Here is a 20,240-nt window from a genome sequence, read left to right on the forward strand (position 1 = left end):
TCAAAGTCTTCCTAGAGCAGAGATATAATCAGCACAACCCACATCCTGTTGCCTCTGCCAGTGCAGAGCTCCTGGGTCTGAACAATCCTGGAAGGAGAAAGAGAGAAACTGAATGAAATGTTGAAAACGGGGGGCCAAATTCAGCTCTTAGTTGCACCAGTATCAATCCAGGATGATTCTCCAGAAACCAATGGCAGTACGAAAAAATCAGGTCTCAGTTACAGCGGTGTCCATCTGAAGACTCCCCTGAAGTCGATGTTAGGGCCAGTTTCTGATTTGCATGACCCTGTGTAATTTGGAGTGAGTCCCCTGGAATCAATGGAGTTAGGGTGGATTCAGATCTCGTGACCCTGGTGTAAATCCACAGTGACCACTGAGATTCAGCAAGCCACTGAATCACTCTGGACCTCAATTTTCCCTTTTGTAAAATGGGGATAAATAGCATTTCTCTGCCTCATGGGAGTTTCATGAGGATAAATACAGTAACGATATTGAGGTTCTCCAATACTGGGAGCAATGTGAATATTGAAGAGAGACGGATCTCAGCAGGGGGACACATATGTATAACCCACTAAACTTTGCTTACACAAGTACCCGCTATCATAAGCGCCAACTCCGTGGGTGCTCCGGGGCTCAAGCACCCACTGAAAAAAAAAGAGTGGGTGCTCAGCACCCACCAGCCACAGCTATTCAGTGGTGTGCCCATCAGCTGTTTGGCGGCTGGGGGAGGCACTTGTTGGAGGGTGGAGAGCAGCAAACAGCAGGCGGGCAGGGGCCTCTGGGGAGGGGTTGGAGTGGGGCAGGAAGAGGCAGGGTGAGGGCGGGGCCTCACAGGAGGGGTGGGGTGGGAAGAGGCAACAAGGGCACACTGTTGACTCATATCCAGCTTCTCGTCCACTGTCACCCCTAGGTCCTTTTCTGCAGAAAAGGCCACCAGCAACTGTACTGAAGACGCAAGCCACCAGCAATTGTACTGATTACATTGAAGGGAGGAACTCTACCTGAGAGAGTAACACTAGGGTTTCAGATATTGAGAACCAAGCCATATAGATCTCTCCCTCCCTCAAGGTGTTATAAGTAAGGCTACGTTTTAGTCACGGGTATTTTTAGTAAAAGGCAGGGACAGGTCACAGGCAGTAAACAAAAATTCACAGCCCAAGACCTGGCCATGACTTTTACTATATACCCCTGACTAAAACTTGGACGATGGGGCTGCAGGTGCGGTCCAGGGGCACTGTGTGTGCTCTGGGGGTGGTGGTGGTGGGGCTCGCAGGCTCCCTTCCTGGCTTCGTGTCCCTTCAGCTCCTAGGGGGAGGGCCAGCCAGGGGGGCTTCGTGCGCTGCTCCCGCCACAACTGCCGGCTCCGCAGGCACAGCTTCCATTGGCCGGGAACCGTAGCCAATGGGAGCTGTGGAGGCGGTGTCTGCAGACGCGGGCAGCCCCTGAGCCAACACCGGCCGACAATCATTTTGCGCCCTTTTTCCGGGGTCCCGTCCACCAGACCCGCTCAGCCCGCTGCCAGTCTGGATGATCGGAACCCCAGGCAGGCAGTGGGCTGAGCAGGGCCAGCGGACGGAGCCCCAGACCGGCAGCAGGCTGAGCGGCTCTGCCCGCTGCCGGTCTGGGGCTCCATCTGCCAGCTCCTGCCAGCCGGGGTCCCGCTCAGCCCCGCTCAGCTGGCAGACTTCGGTGAGGTCGATCAGGGGTGCCTGGACAGACATGGCTATCCTTCTCTTAGAGCACCAAATGGGAGTGACTCCAGGTCATTCTCTTCTTTAAGTTTCTTCTCACGGAGATTCAGTCCTGCCTGGAATATCATGCGGGCTGGAGGCTTCTACCTCAGGCTGCTCTCCCAGCCGGCAGCACCACGCGGTCGCACCTATCCCAGCCTGCCCCTTGCTCCCATGGCTCATGAAGCCTGGACAGTAGTAAGGAGCAGTTCAACTTGTGGAATGACAAATCCAGAACGAAGGATTGCCCTCTATGGGCTACGTTAAGATTATTTCAGAGTCCTAGATAGCATTAGTCCCTATAAAAGGCTTCATGAAAATTTCCCCCCGCCCCTAACAAAAATGTTGATTTATCAGAGCAGCTGAAAGGGTAAGGAACCCGGGACTATAATTTAGAGAGAGCTTCCATATTATTTAACTCATAATTGATATAATTCAAAGTAAAATTTCACAGCGTGGTCTGTTCTAAGACTAAAAATGCAGGAGGGGAGTCAGAAAAAGGAACAGTGACGTGTTTCCATCCGGGGACATTTTGCATGTTAGGTGACCGTGATCACCACTACACTATGGAGCTTTCATGTGTTAGGTGACCGTGATAACCACTACACTACGGGGCTTTCACGTGTTAGGTGAACGTGATAACCACTACACTACGGGGCTTCCCTTTTTTTTGCCACAGACTTTGCCGAACGCACAGGAATGTTTTCTCTAGCTACAGAAGCTACCTAATGCAATGTCTATATCTATGGCCTTCTTGCTCACAAAGCGGCCATGCCCCCGCCCAAGGCTGACACAGCGCGGAGTGCATGTGACACAGCGACCTGCCTTGGGCAGGATCGCTAGCGAGGCATGGTACTTTTGCCGTTAAGCAAACACAGCAATTCTTTCCTGGCCTCTGCCACTGAATGCCTCCATGCATTACGCTGTGCCCTATCAGTGCGAGAGGACTGCATGAGCTCGGAAAACATGTCATCGCGAGTGCGTTTTTTTCACCTTCTAATCTGTGATAGCCTCAGGGAGGAGATGATAGGGGGAGCGTAGAAACATTCTGGGGGGACTGCATGGTCACCTGTGCTGCTGAGTGCTGCTGAGTTCGCCACACTGGCCAAACAGGAAATGAAATTCAAAAGTTCCCAGGGCTTTTCCTGTGTACCTGGCTCGTGCATCTGAGTTCAAAGTTCTGTCCAGAGCGGTCACGATGAAGCACTCTGGGATAGCTCCTGGAGGCCAATACCATCGAATTGCGTCCACACTACCCCAAATTCGACCCGGCGATGTCGATTTCAGCGCTGGTCCCCTCATCGGGGAGGAGTACAGAAATCGATTTTAAGACCCCTTTAAGTCGACAAAAATGGCTTCATCGTGCGGACGGGTGCAGGGTTAAATCAATCTAACGCTGCTAAATTTGACCTAAACTCGTAGTGTAGACCAGGGCTAAGAAGAGGAGGAGGCATTTGTACTTTCATAGGGAAAGATTAGACTACATAGCAGTAGAGAATGAAGAAGTAAGCCTAGAATATAAAGCTGTGGAGATCCCAATGCAGAGGAGTAGTATTTCTTTAAGGATTTATAATATCTATAACCCATGTTGGAAATTAAAAAGTTCAGAGCTACAAGAAATAGTGAAGAATGCTAAAAGACCGCGGCCAATGGGAGCTTCGGGGGAGGTACCCACAGGCAAGGGCAACACGCGGAGCCCTCTGCCCCCCTCCCTCAGGGGCCGCGGGAACGTGGTGCCGTCCACTTCCTGGAGTGGCGTGGGGCCAGGACAGGCAGGCAGGGAGCCTGCCCTGGCCCTGCTGTGTGCCACTGCCACCCCGGAGCCACTCCAGGTAAGCGGCGCCGGGCCGACGCCCGCACCCCAAACCCCTCCTGCACCCTGCATCCCAACTCCCTGCCCCGGGCCCTCTGTCGCACCCCAACCCCCTGCCCTGAGCCCCCTCCCACACTCCACACCCCTCCCTGCACCACTGCCCTGAGCCCCCTCCCGCACTGTGCACCCCCTCCTGAACCCCAACCCCCTTCCCTGAGCCCCCTCGTACACCCCGCACCCCTCCTCTGCCCCAACCCCTTGCCCTGAGCCCCTTCCTGCACACCGCACCCCCTCCCACGCCCCGCACTCCCTCCCACACCCCAACCCCCTGCCCCAGCCCTACATTCATGGCCCTGCATGCAATTTCCCCACCCAGATGTGGCCCTCGGGCCAAAAAGTTTGCCCACCCCGATGTACAATATTAAAAATGGAACCCCAAAGGGAAGTGTTATCAGCTCATTTAATATTATGATACTGTAAACGATCTCCCAAAACAAATAAGTGCTGGGGCAGGCGTCATTCTATTCACAGATGATTGTGCTCTTGCGTGAGGAGCAGGAATACTGAGGTGGCAGAAGAGAGAACCAACGTTTTAGGAGAGACCTCTGACTGGGGAAATACGTGGGGCTTCGCGTTCTCCATTGCTAAAACCAAAGAACTGGTCTTTACAGGAAGAAAAGTCGCAAAGGAATGTAAACTGTATCTGTATATAGAACAAACAGATATAGTTACAAGGTTCAAATTCTTAGTGTTAATATTTGATACTAAATTACTTTAGAAAGGTCATAAAACCCTTGTTAAAGACCAATGTGCAGGAAGGATTAACCTGCTTAAAAGACTTGCTGGAGCGCAGATAAGACAACACGGCTGGTGGCCTACAGGGCTTTAATCAGACCAGTTACTGACTAGGCTGCCAAACTTTTGGGTCAGCGTCAAAATCAGAACTTAAAAAATGAGATGTATTACAAGCCCAGGCACTATGAATTGCGAGCAGTGCATTTACTACAACCCCTGTGCGCACTACAGATCGCGTCCAGTGAAATGCCAGCTACGCTACAAATGAAACGACTGGCCCTAACTTTCTGGGCCAAAGTTAATGGGAACTGCAATGATGAAAGTACCAAGCAAAATATGAGGCTTGTTGGGAATCCGATAGGTGAACTATATAGCACTGTGGTGGGGCGGTTGCCCCACACAGGGAGAAGAAGGGGTTAAAAGCAGCACCAGGGAGGCTGCGCAGAACCCACTCATCAGGAAAGGGCTTATTGAGCCCACCAATAGGGGGAAGGCTTGCTGGAGCAGCCAATCAGGGCCGGCGAGGGCCATATATAAAGGACTGTTCAGCAGAGCAGAGGGCAATCTCTTCCTGGAAGGCAAAGGTGGAGGACCGGGTGCCTGAAGAAGTGCCATAGCTAGAGCAGGGGAAGCAGTGTGCGAGGGTGAGCTGCCGGCTGACCACTGCCAGGCTGGGGCCTTGCTCCCAGGATGGAGAGGGTGCTAGGGCTACGGTGGAAGAGGCCCAGGGAAAAGAGGCAGTAGATTGGAGAGGGCAGTAGATGGCTGCTGGCTATAGGGTCCCAGGGTCGGGACCCAGAGTAGCGGGCAGGCCTGGGTTCCCCCCCCCCTTTGCACCCCACTTGCCAATGAGGAGAGTGGCCGGTATCCAGACTGCAGTTTGCCCCTGAGGCGAGGGACTGAACCTTAGACTGCAGCTGGGCATTGAGGCAAGTGGCGGGACTAAGGACTGATGGTCCCACAGAAGAAGGGAGATACTGGGGTGGGGGCACAGCTGGAGGACCGTGCCTAGAAGAGGACACTGCAGTTCGGGGAGCGACACGGGTCCAAAGAGTGGAGACAGCAGTGATGGCAGGCGTGACACCACTAGCCGAAAGCAGACTGGAAGGGCTGAGAGCTCATTCCCAGGATGGCCAGCAGGAGGCACCACGGTGGTGAATCGTGCCCCCTTACAAACACACAATGTTAGAACTCCAGATGCAGGAGTTGAAAGACAAGGAAAACCTGAATGAAGTAAAAACTTTTAGTCATGGGGAAATTAGTTAGGGATGGAAAGTCGCATGCCCAAATGTGGATTTAGATTTATTTTATAAATTTGAGGCTAAAAGAGAGAGTAGGTATTGAAAATGAAGTGTACCAGTCTATAGATGAGGAGTGGAGTCAGTTTTGTCAAATATATCGTAACCGTTCTGCCAGGTGAAGCCAGCAGCAACCAGGGCCAGGTTCAATATCTAAGGGTTCTTTTCCATCGATACAATATAGAACTGACTCAAGCTCCCACCCAGTCACCTGGGAAAATTACACACCACCCCTGGGTGTCTCTGAGAGGCAATACTTCCCCTCTCACAAGCACAGAGTCTGAGTGTAGAAAATAAACTTTTAATAAAAGGAGGGGAGTGACTTGGCGTTAATTTGGGAAGACACTGCAAACAGGGTTCATGAACATAAACCATGAGTAAAAGACCCATCCCCAAATAAGTTGGGCAGTGCCCTTTCCCCCTCAGGTTCTTAAGTCCAGCAACCCAAAAGTCTCTTTAACGTGCCCGTCCCTTCTCTGCACCCCACTCACAGTTGCTGTACTTGGTCAGTGCAGATCTAGAGTTCAGAAGTGCATCTGTAGAGTTCACCTCCCACCCTGGGTGGAGGGGGGGATAAGGAGGAATCTTACTCGCTCCACTGCTCGGACACTCGCTCGCCACCCCTCTCTCTAGGGCCCTGCTGGCCGCTCGCTGCATCTCTCTGTGCCCTGCTGGCCACTCACTGTGCCACCTGGCCACCCTGCCAGCCGCTGCTCCTCGCACCTGGCTGCCCTGCCAGCCCTGGTTCCTCTCCACTGGCCATCCCACCGGCCATGGTTCCTTGCTGCCTCACCAGCCAATTGTCAGTCACCTTCTGCTGCCACCAGCCTCTCTGCTGTGATCTCTGCACATGAGTCTTAGTAATTTTTAACTCTTTGCAGGCTGGGCAGAAACACTGCCCCATCTCAAGTGATTTCAGCTCTAGTGATTTTTAGCTCTTAGGAGGCTGGGCAGAAACACAATCCTACCACAACTGATTTCAGCTCTGATTGAGCATTTAAAATAACAGAGAGGCTCCTAATAAATCCTGTTTAGCTCTTTCTTTGAAGAGTGGAGGGAAACAAGTTAAACCAGTCCAGGAAGAACCTTTGCAGGAGGGTCCACATCTTCCGGCTGGGACACCAATCCCCACCCCTCTCATTTCTACAGGGCTCTGGCATTTGAGCCCCTGGCTTGACGAGGTCCTTTCAGCTGAGGGTGACCCCCCTCATTTGGGACACGTTAAGTACAGTTCTGCTCCCCTTTATTCACAATAATGCCAACATTGGTAACAGCATTTCACTACCCCTGCATTCACTACTAAGATGATTTGTAACCCAACGCCAGCCAAAGCTGATCACTTTGAGCAACACACTGCTCTATCTGCTGGATATCTCAGCAGAGTAGGTGTGCTCATGTAAATACAGTTTGCTCTTGAAGTCTCTCCAGGTAGCTGTCAGGGAAGAATTCAGCAGACCCTGCTTACACATATACAGGTGGGTCCAAAAAAAAAAAAACGAACAGGAAGTGTAGGGATGACATATTGTATACCAACATTGGGAATTAGTGCAGCCAAAAGAATATCTGATTATGTAGCTATCATGACAGCTGAACTTGTAGCAATAATGCCAGCATTAAACTGGATCTGGAATGTACGCCCAGCCGCAGCAGCAGCCGTCATATTTTTGGATTCAATCTCAGGCATTATGGGGATAAAAAGCATGTCTCAATATGTAGAAGTGATTTAATCAACAACATTATAGTTCTAACAACAGAGTTACTACAGATGGGGATACAGGCCGCATTAGCTTGGATCCCAGTGCTTATTGGGAGAACAGGGAACAAAATGGCCAACAAAGCAGCTAAAAACGCTGTGAGAAATGGAAGGATTAACACGGAAATGCCCTTGAGTAATAGGAATTCAAAAGCCTAGTACAGAAAAATGTAAAGGGAGAACGGCAAAACAAATTGCACTAATGGAAAAAGAGGAAGCTGATTATCTGCACTGTGCCCTAGAGCTGAGGATTATGACATACTTCGGGGCTGGATAGGACACACGCAGGAAGGGCTTTTGTTTAGAGTATTAACATTGTGGCTCAAACTAAAATCTTTTTCAGATGAAGAGACACAAAGACTGTGCACCCTGAAAGGCAGAAGAAACGTGCAATCGCCTTTTATGGGCATGTCAGAGCTTTGATAAAGAAAGGGAAAAGCTTTGTGAGGTGGTTACAGACCCCTCTGCCCCCCACCCCGCCCCTATCCTTACTCCTATAATCCTTGCCTCCTTCCCACTGTGCTACTATCCTCCCCCACATCGGTGCCTATACACCTCCCAAAACCTAACCCTCCCCCAGCTCCTCTTCCCTTCCCCCCTCCGCTGACCCCCAGCAGTTCCTGTGTCCCCCCTTCTGGCTCCTGCAACTCTCTCTCCCAGGTGTTCCCCCCGTTCCTCCAGCCTCTGCATCCCAAGTCAGGTTGCTTCATGATACTCATGCCTGTCTTTTATCAGGAGATCTCAAAGCAGTGCCCACCCAATGCTTAGTGTATTTATCCTCACAGCCCAGTGCCGTTGTCCCCATTGTGCCTATAAGAACTGAGGCAGAGATAGGCTAAGTGATTTGGCCAAGGTCACACAGGAAGTGCATCGCGGAGCAGGCACGTGCACCTGGGTCTCCTATGGCCTAAGCCAGTGCCCGAGCCCCTGTGGTGGGGCACCAGCAGCAGGGGTACTGGGAACACTGGAGAGACAATCACCCTGCTCTCAGTTCTGGGGCCCAAGGAGGCAGCAGCCCAGAGCAGTAATCGCAGAGAAAGTCTGGCTCAGCCTCTGCAGCCCTGGCCTGGAGCATAGGTTAAGACCTAGACCATCCCTGTCTAACATGTCCTTAAAAACCTCCATTTACAGGGATTCCACAACCTCCCCAGGGAACCTGTTCCAGTGCCTAATTATCCATGGAGTTAGAAAGTTTTTCCTAAATCTCCCTTGCTGCAAACTAAGCCGATTCCTTCTTGTCCTACCCTGGGTGGGCATGGAGAACGGTTGATCACTGTCCTCATTATCATAACCTTTGATATATTTGAAGGCTGTTGTCTTATCCACCCTCAGTTTTCTATACTCTAGACTAAACAAGTCCAGTTCTTTCAACCTTCCCTCACAGGCCAGGTTTTCTAAACCTCTGATCCTTTTTGTTGCTCTCCTCTGGACTCTCAACAATTTGGTCCACATATTTCCTAAAGTGCGGAGCCGAGAACCGGACACAGTGCTCCAGCTGAGGCCTCACCAGTGCTGAGAAGAGCCGAACAATTATCTCCCGTCTTACATAAGACACTGCTGTTAATACGCCCCAGAATGACATCTGCCTTTTCCGCAACAGCATCACACTGTTGACCTGTAGTCAACTCGTGATCTGCTGTAACCTCTAGATCAGGGGTCGGCAACCTTTCAGAAGTGGTGTGCCGAGTCTTCATTTATTCACTCTAATTTAAGGTTTCGCGTGCCAGTCATACATACCAGGGCATGGTCCTGAGAGGTGGGAGACCCAAGTGCTCTACATCAGGCCGAAGGGGGAACTGAACTTGCATCTCCCACATCCCAAGTGAGCGTGCTACACAGTGGGCAACAGGTATAAGGGAGATCCCCATATGTCCCCCGCCCCTGGCCATTTTGTAAATCCAGGCCACACACAAAAAACAAACGCTTTCCTTTCAGAAATGTGGAAACGCTTCGTTTCTCTTTTTCGGGTCAGTTTTGGCTTTTCGCTGAAATCCACCCGAATTCGCAAATAGCTTTGGGGTGACCCAAGCTGCATTTTTTCAGTGGAAAAAAAAAGCTATTTGTGCAAAGAAGTTCACCCAGCAGTACTCATCACTGTCACGCAACACCCCACTGCAGCTGTCAAGTGCTAGATGTGGCCTTCGGACCCACACTTGCTGCTAGACCATGAATCAGGTTGGCAGGGGTCTAACCACATCCCCCGGGGCAGATTAACAGGTACACCACACGGGGGTAGAGGGAGGGAAGTAAAGCCGAGGGCTGGATCCCTTCCCCCACAGCCTGGATTTCACTCCCTGCCTTTCCCTTCCCAAGCTCCGTGTCTGACATGCTAGGATCAGCTTCAGTCCAAGGCTCGTCTCCTGCCCCTGAGGCCTCTAGAGGGGATGAGACCAGCCCCCAAGTGTCCCCAAATCCTTGGAGAGAGACACACGTCTTTGTCCGTGCCCATAGGGTGACCAGACAGCAAGTGTGAAAAATCGTGACGGGGGTGGGGGGTAATAGGAGCCTATATAAGAAAAAGACCCAAAAATTGGGACTGTCCCTATAAAATCGGTACATCTGGTCACCCTACGTGCCCATCACATGCTGGAGTTTAAGGGTACGTTTACACTGCATCTGGGAGCGAGACTCCCCATCCGGCTCCACAGACCTGTGCTAGACAGTGCTCGTGGTAGCTATCATGCTACAAAATACCGGTGTAGACACATTGCTTGGATGTTGCTGCTCAGGCTCCCAAGCCGACACAACCTCCTCCCGCCTCCCCACCCACCAGCCTGAACGCCAGCGCAAGCTGCAGTGGCTACACAGCCAGTTTTAGGAGGCTACCACGAGCCCTCCTAAGAGGGGTGCTGGAACAGGGGGTCAGGAGATCATGGCCCACCCACTTTTACTGGCTGAGCGACGTGGGGGGGGGGATAGAGAGGAGCAAGTGGGGGGCAGGGTCTTGGGGGAAGGGGCGGAGCAGGGGCAGGGCATCGGGGAAGGGGCAGGGCAGAGCCTCTGGGAGTAGGGGTGCTACAGGGGGTGGGGTGCTACAGGGGGTTCAGGTGCCCGTGCACCCCCCACACTTTAAGAGAGCTTCCGCTGCCCTTGCCTGCTAGCACAAGGCCATGGACCCAGGCACACTCCCAGCTGCCCTGATCACACCCCCACGGGCATCAGCCTTTGCCCTATTTGGGTTTTTTTTGTTTTGTCTTTTACACAGGGAATACCCAGTCCTGACTCTGCCCCACCCACGTCCCCTTCCCACTCAGCTGGGGCTGGGAAAGTTTGGCTCAGGGTTCTGCCCCTACTTATCGCAGTCCAAGTATCCTCTCCCTCCCTCCCAGCAGCTGCTGCTTCCTCCCTTGCACCCGCCTCCACCCCCCACCACAAAATCCTCCTTGCCACCAACAAGCGAGCGACTGCCCCACTCTCAGACAGGTACCACCTTCTTTTTAATTTAAATACAAAGGTACAAAAGTTGCTCTATGTTAAACAATAACCAGCCCCTATTGGGGTAACGTGAGAATTACAGTGATTTCCCCTTTCAGCAGGCTGGGTGACAGGCAGCCCCCTCTCCCGGCAGGGCCCCGAGAGGTTGGTGCTGGCGGACTTAGATGGACAGCAAAGGCCCAGGGCAGCAGCCGGGTTCTGGCTTGGGGAACGTCTGGGGAGAAGCAGAGCAGAGCCTCGTCCTGGCAGCGGTGGAATCGCCTTGCCCGAAGCCCTGATACAAAGGACGAATGGGTCTGTAACGGAAGTGAGAGCGTGGGGGAAGGGCACACAATACTGCAGTGTACTGCAAAAACAGAACAAGAGCCCAGGACTGGAGTGCTGAAGCCAGCCAAGTTCACATTAGAAATCAGGCCCCGATTTTTCTCACTCAGGGTGGAACAAAGGCCCAAAGGAAGTGGCGAATCCTCCATTTCTCGGTGTCTTCAAAACCTGACCAGCTGCCATTGTGGAAGAGGCTTTAGTCAAAGGCAGGTCATCGGGCTCAGTGCAGGGGTAACTGGGTGAAATGTAAGGATCTGAGCTACACAGAAGGTCAGACTGGAAGATCTAATGGTCCCTTCTGGCTTTAAGCTCTAGGAGGGCATCTCTGGACTTTTTGTATCCAAAGGGAGGGTTGCGGTGGCCAAGTGCTGGCCCTGCAGGGGACAGAATATAGCGGTGGGGATTCAGGGCTGATGTCCTTTATCTTCCCAGAGACGAGGATAAGATGGAGATGCGCCCCCCAGATTTGTGGTCCTCACCAGCACAGCCCAGCAGCTGTTCAGTTCAGCCTCCAGCCCTTCACGCTCAGCTGCCAACAGAATGCAGCAGCCGGGGGCTGAGGTGGCTGGGAGAGCCAGGTGAGGAGAGGGAGCTGCAGTTTGGTTTGGGGCTCTGACGTTGGCAAATGAAGGATTTTTCCACTGATGTTTTAAAACAAAACCCCCAGACAAAAATAGATCCATAGATTTCATTCTTGTCCAGATTTTTCACTGAAAAGTTCAACTTTTCAGCAAAAAAAACAAACAAACAAAAACACCCAAACACAAACTAAAACCAAAATATTTTGATTTGGAAATGCTGTCGCAGTTCCAAATGGGAGTTGAAATTTGGGTGCCCTGTGACCCCATTCTCCACTGTAGTCTGGCCTCCATCATGTCTCTCCTTTTGGTGAGGAGGCAGTTGCATCATGGGAATCCCTGGCCATGGTGCATCATGGGAAATGTAGTCCAACTGAGGGCCCTGGTCCATAGATGAGAATGAGGATGAGGCAAGTGAACTACAACTCCCATAAGTTATACCCAAATTGAAATATTTCAGGTTTGGGCTGAAATATTTTTGGTTTGGGTGTTTGTTTTTTCAACAATAATTTTTTTCCCCTCAGAAAGTAGATATTTTATCTTGTTAAAAACCTGATTTTACATTGAAAAATAATTTCAAGGGGAAGTTTTCACGCAGCCCTCGTCTTAACCAGTTGTGACATCTTTGGAAACATGGGGAAGACCCAGAAATTGGTTTTCCTCCCTGGAACAGACACTGGAAGCAAAGGGAAAGGCACTGTGTGTGGGGGGTGGTGGTGGAGGGGGGGTGTTCATTGCCTTCATTCCCCTTCCAGATCTGCAACAAGGAACTTGCACTTGTCCTTCAGCGCCTCGTAGAGCTGGTCCTTGCAATACTTGTTCCAGCTCACCATGAACTCATACAGCTTCCGCATTTTCATTGGGTTGGTTCTCTCGGCTGTAATGGTCAGGTATTGCTCAGTGTCCAACACGTCACCCAGCAGCTTATCCAGGACGCCCTCGACCAGAGTTACTCGCTGGATGAGCTGTTCTCGGTGCCGGTCCACAAAGTGTGTCTCTGAGGGGGAGAAAGAGGAACACGAGAGAGTAAAGTAATGGTCTGCATCATGCTCTCTGCTGCACTTTGATTATCAACATGGTCTATTAGCTTCTCTGTTATCGATGCATTCTATTTGATTATGTGCACGGTCTATTAGCTACTCCAGATGTTCTATTTAAGAATCTACATAGTCTATTAGCTACTTCATGATCCACACAGTCTGCTCACTATTCCGTTATCCACACGATCTATTTAATTATCCACACAATCACCTGCCCATCTTGACTAACTGCTCAAATGCCTGTATTGCTATTGCCCCTTTTACTGGCTCAGTCCCTAGCTATTGACCACTCACAGGGCCCTCTGTACTCAGACAGATTTTCTCTGCTCCGTAACCTCCCTCCCATGCATAATTAATCTGGTTTGCCCTGTCATCCCAAACCAATCCCCAACCCCTCCTGCTAAGCCCTGTCTCCCCTTCACCTCCAACTTCATTCAATGCGCCACCAACCACTGCCCCTCCAGCTCCACCTCGGTTCCCCCCCTCTGATCCGGCTTCCACCATCACCAAGGCCCCCTTCTGGGCCCAGTCTCAGCGTTTTAAACCCATCCTCATCATTGATTTCTCCACTGCTTCAGACACCATCCAACATACCCCTCCTGCTTGGTACTTTGTCCTACCTTAGGCTCCAAGACTCCCTCCTCTGCTGACTGTCCTCCTACCTCTCTGGTTGCTCCAGCGACTCATCCAGCGGATCTCCTCCCTGCCGCTCCCACTTCCCACTGAGAGGATCCCTCCTTTTCTCCCTGTTCTGAACTATTCCCGTCGCTTTGGCTTCTATCTTCGTGCCTGTGACTCTCAAATCTCTGCTCTTGTTCCCACTCCAACCCAATCGCTCCTCTCAGTCCTGTCTCTCTGAAGCCTCCTCCTGGATACCTCGCTGTCAGCTCACATTGGCCAACCAGATCTCCCCTGCGAGGCCCTCCATTCTCTGCCTCTATTGACAGCACCACCACCCTCCTTGCCACTCCAGCCCATGACCTGGCTGCATCTTTGACTCGGTCCTTCTCTCTTGACTCCCTCATATCCAGGCAGTGCCCAAATCTTGCCGCGTCTTCCTCCTCAGCGTCTCTGAGATCTGTCCTTTCCTCTGTCCACAAAAGCTTTCTCCAGGTCTTTATCCCCTTCGGCCTCCTTCACATCCACATCAACCCCTCTCCCCTCCATTCCAAAGCAAGGTGATATGGGATTTGAGATGCCACTATCTTGGTGCCCCAGGGTTCCGTTTTGGCTCAAAACAACAATGGTGTTTCTAACAGTTGGGTCCAAAAGGAACCTTAAACCCTCAGTCCCTTTGGGTTCAAATCCACAGCCAAGATCTGAGTCAGATCCAAAACTGGGAGGGGCCTGTTTTCATCACTGGGTTTAGATCTGGCCCAAGATGCAGGTAGGAAATCAAGGGAGAGCCACTGGCAAAACTCTGGCACTGTGGAACCTGCCTTCACCCTGATCTGGCCTTTGACTCCAAGCTGCAGCCTAACCCTGAGCAGGACACGAATTCCTGGGCCCATCTACCTCTCGCCCCACCCTCCATTCAGCTCTCTTCAATGTCATATAAAGACTTTGCCCATCAAAGCTTGCCTCTCACCTTTTCTACCAGCTGTGCTTCCTCTGTCTTCCCTGGAAATGGGCTTAAATTCCCTGGAGTCAGGGGTAACTTCTTTGGAAACAGCAGTAACTTTCCTGGAGACAGGGGCAACTTCTTTGAAAATAGGAGTAACTTTCCTGGAGACAGGGGCAACTTCTTTGAAAACAGGAGTAACTTCCCTCATGTTGGGGGTAACTTCTTTGAAAACAGGAGTAACTTCCCTGGTGTTGGGGGCAACTTCCTTGGCATCGGGGGTAGCTACACCTGTTCAGAGACCCCAGGAAGCAGAGTTAGAAACCAGGAGAAGACATTACAGAAACTATTTTACCAGGGAACGTTAGAGTAACAGTCCTTTCTGCTTGTATTGCATTCCTCGTCAGGTATAGAGGTGAAAAGCTCAGCAAAAACATATGTTTGTGCTGTTTCTTGCCCCAACACCCTGGCTAAAGCTGGCCATCACATTTCTTTGGGAAAAACATAATCCTTCCCGTATTCTTAACATTAAAAATTTCAGGTCCTTGCTTCCCAATATTTTTTTCTGGACGGACTTTTCTGGTTTGGACTTTTGTACTCACCCCAGCTAAGCAGCACTTTAGAAGGTCCCAGGAAGTCGGGACCTGAGATTATTGTTAATTACTTTGCTCAGGAACACCACTCATGGACCAAGACTCCTTGCCCTAGGCATTGTACACTCACAGAACAAGAAGATGACCCCTGCCCCAAAGAGCATGGACCCATGGGTCTGATTCAGGGCAGCAGGGAGAGGTGGGATACTGGGCTAGATGGACCCATGGGTCTGATTCAGGGCAGCATGAGGAAGGCGAGATACCAGGCTAGATGGGCCCATTGGTTGGATCTGGAGCAGCAGTTCCTATGTCCCATCATTTTGTTCCAGGAGAGCGTGAGGGCTCTCTAGACCCCATTATGGATGAATCCCAGTTCAGGCTAGAGTGGGAGGAAACAACAGATATAGGGCCTCATCCTGCAAAACCTCACTGGGGTATCACCCGGCGCAGCACTTGCTGCTGGGAGAAGTCTCAGTAAAGGGACTGGGATTGCTCACAGATGCCAGCAATAGGAGCTCAGCCGTGAGTGACTTACTTATTTCCAGGGTCAGGTACTAAAGCTACTAAGCGCTGCAGTGACTGACCCCTGAAATATAATCCAGACCAGCAAACTGGGGTCTAGGACACAGACTGGCTGGCTGGGGCCTGGGGAGACAAACCAGAGTGTTAGGATCTAGGGCTGGAGACAGATACACACACTAGGAGAAGGGAAGCCCCAAACAACCCAGGAGCAATAGCGCTCCACCTTTAAACTCAGACTGACCTTTGACCTCCAGCGTCCCGGTGCTCCTCTCAATGGGGGTCTGCAGGGCCACATGTCCCACCTGGCAGATGAACTCTGCCCCTTGGTCTCTCTGTGCCGATGGGGTGAAGGACAGCGTCACCATCTGCTGGTAGGTCTCCCTGTCTTTGGCGCAGGTCTCCTTGTGGATGATGGCGTAATCAGCGGAGTCCTCGATGGGTGTGGCCACACTGTCTCCACTCTCCCTCCTGAGCCAGGTCACAGTTAGCTCCTGGGGGAAGTACCCTGCGACAAAGCAGCTGAAGGCCACGTGGCTGCCCTCCACCAGCGGCTGAGACTGGAATATTTCTGATACCTCCGGGCTCCGCAGAACAACTGAGAAGTCAAATGGATAGAGAGAGAGGGAAGGAGAAATCTTGCCTCAGAGTGAGGCTTCCATCTGTAGCGTCTGCTAATGGCCACTATTGGAGTTGGACTATTGGACTAGATGGGCCCATTGATCTGATTTGGGGTTCTAGGGAGGAGGCAAGATACAGTCTAGACTGGCCCAATGATTTGATCCAGAGTGGCGTGGAGGGGGCAGGAAACCGGGCTAGATGGGCCCATCGGGGAAGTTCCTATGTCCCATCATTACATTCCAGGAGGGCTTGATGTCTCTGGACTCCAACATGGATCTCTGTTGGGGCGGAGAAGGGGGCCCAGCCCTCTCTGCTCAGCCCCACGTGGTACCTGCTGAATCCACAAAGGCAGGGCTTAAATTCAGCTGTCCGGAGCGTAGCTCCAGTAAATATTTCCCCTTGGCTCCAGCCCGATGCTGTTGGCGCTCAACCTGGGATCCCAGCCCTCTGGGGGGCCACGAGCTGGTCTCAGGGGATCCATGGGGCCCCGCGGCTGAAGCCCAGAGCCACAAGCCCAGGCACCTCTTGCGGAACTGAAACCCCAAGCCCTGGTGCGGCCCCTCTGGGGCTGAAGCCCTGAGCCCCGAATGGGAGGGGGGGATGGGCCTGGAGGACTCCAGGAGAATGTTAGCACTGCAACAAGGGAACTACTGACCTGTGTGTCTCTCTGCATTGTCCAAAGGGAGAATTTCCAGCTGCTCAGAGTCAGGAATCACTATGGGAGGGGACTCTGGAGCAAATGAGACAGAGAGGAAGCGTCAATGCTATAGAGCGAGTCGCAGCTCAGAGCTGGAAGGGGCGGAGACCACTCACAGGGAGCCTTATCCCCCCAACACTTGCCATGGGGCTACCAGGCACAGAGCTCCCTGCCTGAAGGCACTTACAGTACATCTCAGTAATCTTCACCTGGCCTCTTTCTACAGGAGCCAGAGAAGGGCACAAATGGGGAGGGGGGCACTCTGCCATTTGCCACGAGTCCATGACAGGAGGAAATGGGGGTGATGATCCCCCCAGAAATCTAGGGGGCTGGGGAAGAGCCCTGAGCCAAAGCTGCCCCAGGCATAGGTGCCGACTCCGTGGGTGCTCCAGGGCTGAAGCACCCACAGGGAAAAATTGGTGGGTGCTCTGCACCCACCGGCAGCTCCCCGCCCCAGCTCACCTCCACCTCCGCTCTGTCTCCGCCTCCTCCCCTGGGCGCACCGCTGCATCCTGCTTCTCCCCCCTCCCTCTCTCCCAGGGCTTGCACCACGAAACAGCTGATTCACGCGGCAAGCGCTGGGAGGGGGGAGGAGGGTGAACGCGGCACACTCGGGGCCAGGGCATGGATTTGGGGAAGGGGTCTAATAGGGGCAGGGAGGGAGTTGGGGCAGAGACTTTGGGGAAGGGGTTGGAATGGGGGCGGGGCAGGGGCGGGGAAAGGGTGGAGTCGGGGTGAGGCCAGGGGCAGGGGGGGGGGGTGAGGACCCACTGGCGCCGGGGAAAGTTGGCGCCTATGGCCCCAGGTGTCTCCAAGCCTGGGATTTGGAACGGGAATGATCTGTCCCGGGCTGGGGGAAAGGAATCCTCCTTTCAGAGCCTTTCACGCGCCTCTTGATCTGCACCCCACTCACCTGCTGCTCCGGCTGTGGCACCGGCAGGAAGGGGCTCGCTCTGCACAGGGGGCACTGGAGAAAAAAAGGGGGAAAATCAGTCTCAGACCTGTGGTCAGCTCACAGCATAGCCCACCCTCTCCCCACACACTCCCTTCTCCCCACACATACACACAGAGGACAAACTTAGTTCTTAGAAGCCAGAACAGGAGTGCGAGTGAGATAGCGGAGTGGGGGAGAGTCAGGGGCAGAGGGAGAAGGATCCATCATTGCAGAGAAACAGGGGTTCAGGGGGCTAAAGCAGATGCTTCTGCCCCTCAGTTAGATTTGTTCATTGACCCTGTTCTAACTATCACATTTTCTTTCAAGTGAATGCTGCACAGACCTACTACAAATGGGGCCGGGGGGGGGGGTGTCAGGTCCAGGGAACGGAATGGAAGGAGGACAGATATGGCAGTGGAAAGAAGTCCACTGGGAAGGAATAGGGTCCATTCTGGTGCAGTCTGCAAGGTCTGCATTGGACACCTGTCATGGAGCACATGGAGCGATTCATAATTAATACAAAAAAACTAAGGAAATTCCCCATTTAAAAACAAACAACTTTGTTAACCTGCAGTTTGGCTGGAGAGATTCTCTCACTTACTTTACCTAAAACACCCCACAAAGCACTCTCGGTCACACGAAGAGGGGCTCTCCAGGAGTCCCTCCTTGCGGGGCTGAGAGCAGGAGCCCTGCCACTCGGGCTGAAAACAGAATTCTATTGCGAGATCATGAGCAAAGCTTAATTTTACCTAAACAACAAGGAGTCTGGTGGCACCTTAAAGACTAACAGATTTATTTGGGTATAAGCTTTTGTGGGTAAAAGCATCTGAAGAAGTGAGGTTTTTACCCACGAAAGCTTATGCCCAAATAAATCTGTTAGCCACCAGACTCTTTGTTGTTTTTGTAGATTCTGGGTAGGTCTACACTTACCTCCGGGTCCGGCGGTAAGAAATCGATCTTCTGGGATTGATTTATCGCGTCTTGTCTAGACGCGATAAATTGATCCCGGATCTGCTCGCCGTCGACGCCGGTACTCCAGCTCGGCGAGAGGAGTACGCGGCATCGACGGGGGAGCCTGCCTGCCGCGTCTGGACCCGCGGTAAGTTCGAACTAAGGTACTTCGAATTCAGCTATGTTATTAACGTAGCTGAATTTGCGTACCTTAGTTCGAAGTGGGGGGTTAGTGTGGACCAGGCCACAGACTAACACGGCTACCCCCGATACTTAATTTTACCTAGAAATCACATCTCTTGCGATGCATTCGTGAGCATTGGCATGTCTGCACCGGGGAGGCCCAGCCATGGACCGGGCCCCCATTGCGCCAGGCACTGTACAAAACCCAGAACAAAAAGAGCATCCCTGCCTCCAACGAGTGAACAATCCATGTGAGCTGGTGAGCGCTCAACTGGTTTGGGGGGTGCTGCTGGTCCAAGGGGCTGAGTTAGTTTTGCTTGGCAAAGTGATGTTAAAGGAATAACTCTGTGTGTGCGTGTGTGTTGGGGGGGGGCAGCAGGGGTTTTGCCAATGGATCAACACCCCTCTCGAGGGGGGGGTGGGGAGCAGATTCTCCCCGGGGGGAAATGGTCCCTAACGCCACACCAGCTCAGGATTTGGCCGGAAAGGAGCAGGGGAGCTGCAGGGCAGAGAGGGGAGGGGGCTGGTAGGAGAAGAGAATGAAAGTGAAAGCGGGGGGGGGGGGGGGAAGAAATCCCAGCCTGGAAAAGAGGGGAAAGAAAGGCAGATTGGGGGTTGTTTCCAGCTCCCAGAGACCCCCGCGAGAGGGGAGGGTGATTTAGTCGTGCCCAGAAACAAGGGGGCCGGCTGGAGGTGGGGAGGGGCAGTGGGGGTTCCCCCCCTCTCTGTACCGTCTGTGCCGAGTGCCTCTGCCAGGTCTCTGATGCGGTCCGGGTCTGTCAGCACCTTCACGGCCACCTCCTGCCCGTCGTGCTCGGCGCTGTCCCCGCGGTCGTTAATACCCGCGGCCGGCTCCGCCCCTCCCTCCGGCGTGTCCTGGGCGATGAGCTTCTCCCCCTCCCTCACCAGACACTTCTGCAGCCTCTTGCTGAAGCGCTGCAGCTCCCGCTCGCCCTTCTTCTCCAGGGGCCCCAGCACCTGCTTCAGGAGCTGCTCCATGCCGGCCCTGCCCGAAGCCAGCCCGCCGCTGCTGGGAAGCGATTTCGACATCGGCCTCCCGGCCCAGCCGAGGTCCCTTCGCCCCACCCCTTGGGCATTTCCCACGGTCGTCACTCTCAGACGGAGACCGAGGGCGGGTCTGTCCAGGGACAGGAAGTGCTGGGCTGCGGGGGGCTTAGGGTGACCAGATGTCCCGATTTTATAGGGACAGTCCCGATTTTGGGGTCTTTTTCTTATATAGGCTCCTATTACCCCCCACCCCCGTCCCAATTTTTCACACTTGCTGTCTGGTCACCCTAGTCTTCAGCTCCAGGCCCGATGCCTTTCAGTCCCGCACAGCCAACTGGGGGACTAGATAGGGTGACGATATTTCTCAAAGGGAAAATGGGACACCCCATGTGGGGCTAGCCCGGGCC

The 20,240-nt window shown here is 52.9% G+C and overlaps 2 protein-coding genes across 2 annotated transcripts in view; both read right to left on the bottom strand.

Moving 5' to 3' along the window:
- LOC112125551 (zinc finger protein 180-like) overlaps positions 1–1,721 on the bottom strand; it is a 12,797-nt gene extending 11,076 nt beyond the window's left edge. Inside the window, exon 1 of the mRNA XM_024223950.3 lies at positions 1,686–1,721. Coding sequence (XP_024079718.3) covers positions 1,686–1,721 — 36 coding nt within the window. The remainder of the gene's footprint in view (positions 1–1,685) is intronic.
- Positions 1,722–11,988: 10,267 nt separating this feature from the next.
- On the bottom strand, positions 11,989–19,875 carry LOC112125167. Its single transcript, XM_029913783.1, has 6 exons — positions 19,557–19,875; positions 17,671–17,724; positions 16,716–16,790; positions 15,684–16,037; positions 14,355–14,618; positions 11,989–12,723 (listed from the first exon to the last, which is right to left on the bottom strand). Exons 1-6 carry the CDS (start codon positions 19,873–19,875, stop codon positions 12,467–12,469), a joined length of 1,323 nt encoding a protein of 440 aa, XP_029769643.1. The 3' UTR covers positions 11,989–12,466.
- Positions 19,876–20,240: the final 365 nt, after the last annotated feature.

Source organism: Terrapene carolina, unplaced genomic scaffold (genome assembly GCF_002925995.2).
Source record: "Terrapene carolina triunguis isolate 2854851 unplaced genomic scaffold, T_m_triunguis-2.0 Scaffold926, whole genome shotgun sequence".
NCBI lineage: Eukaryota > Metazoa > Chordata > Testudines > Emydidae > Terrapene > Terrapene triunguis.

Excerpts from the sequence above, each read along its gene's own strand:
- LOC112125167 (XM_029913783.1), bottom strand. The coding sequence starts at position 19,875 with ATGTCGAAATCGCTTCCCAGCAGCGGCGGGCTGGCTTCGGGCAGGGCC. Across the intron at positions 16,791-17,670 it reads TGCCACAGCCGGAGCAGCAG|AGTCCCCTCCCATAGTGATT; the intron begins GTGAGTGGGGTG and ends CATTTGCTCCAG. Across the intron at positions 14,619-15,683 it reads CGGGACGCTGGAGGTCAAAG|GTGTAGCTACCCCCGATGCC; the intron begins GTCAGTCTGAGT and ends GTCTCTGAACAG.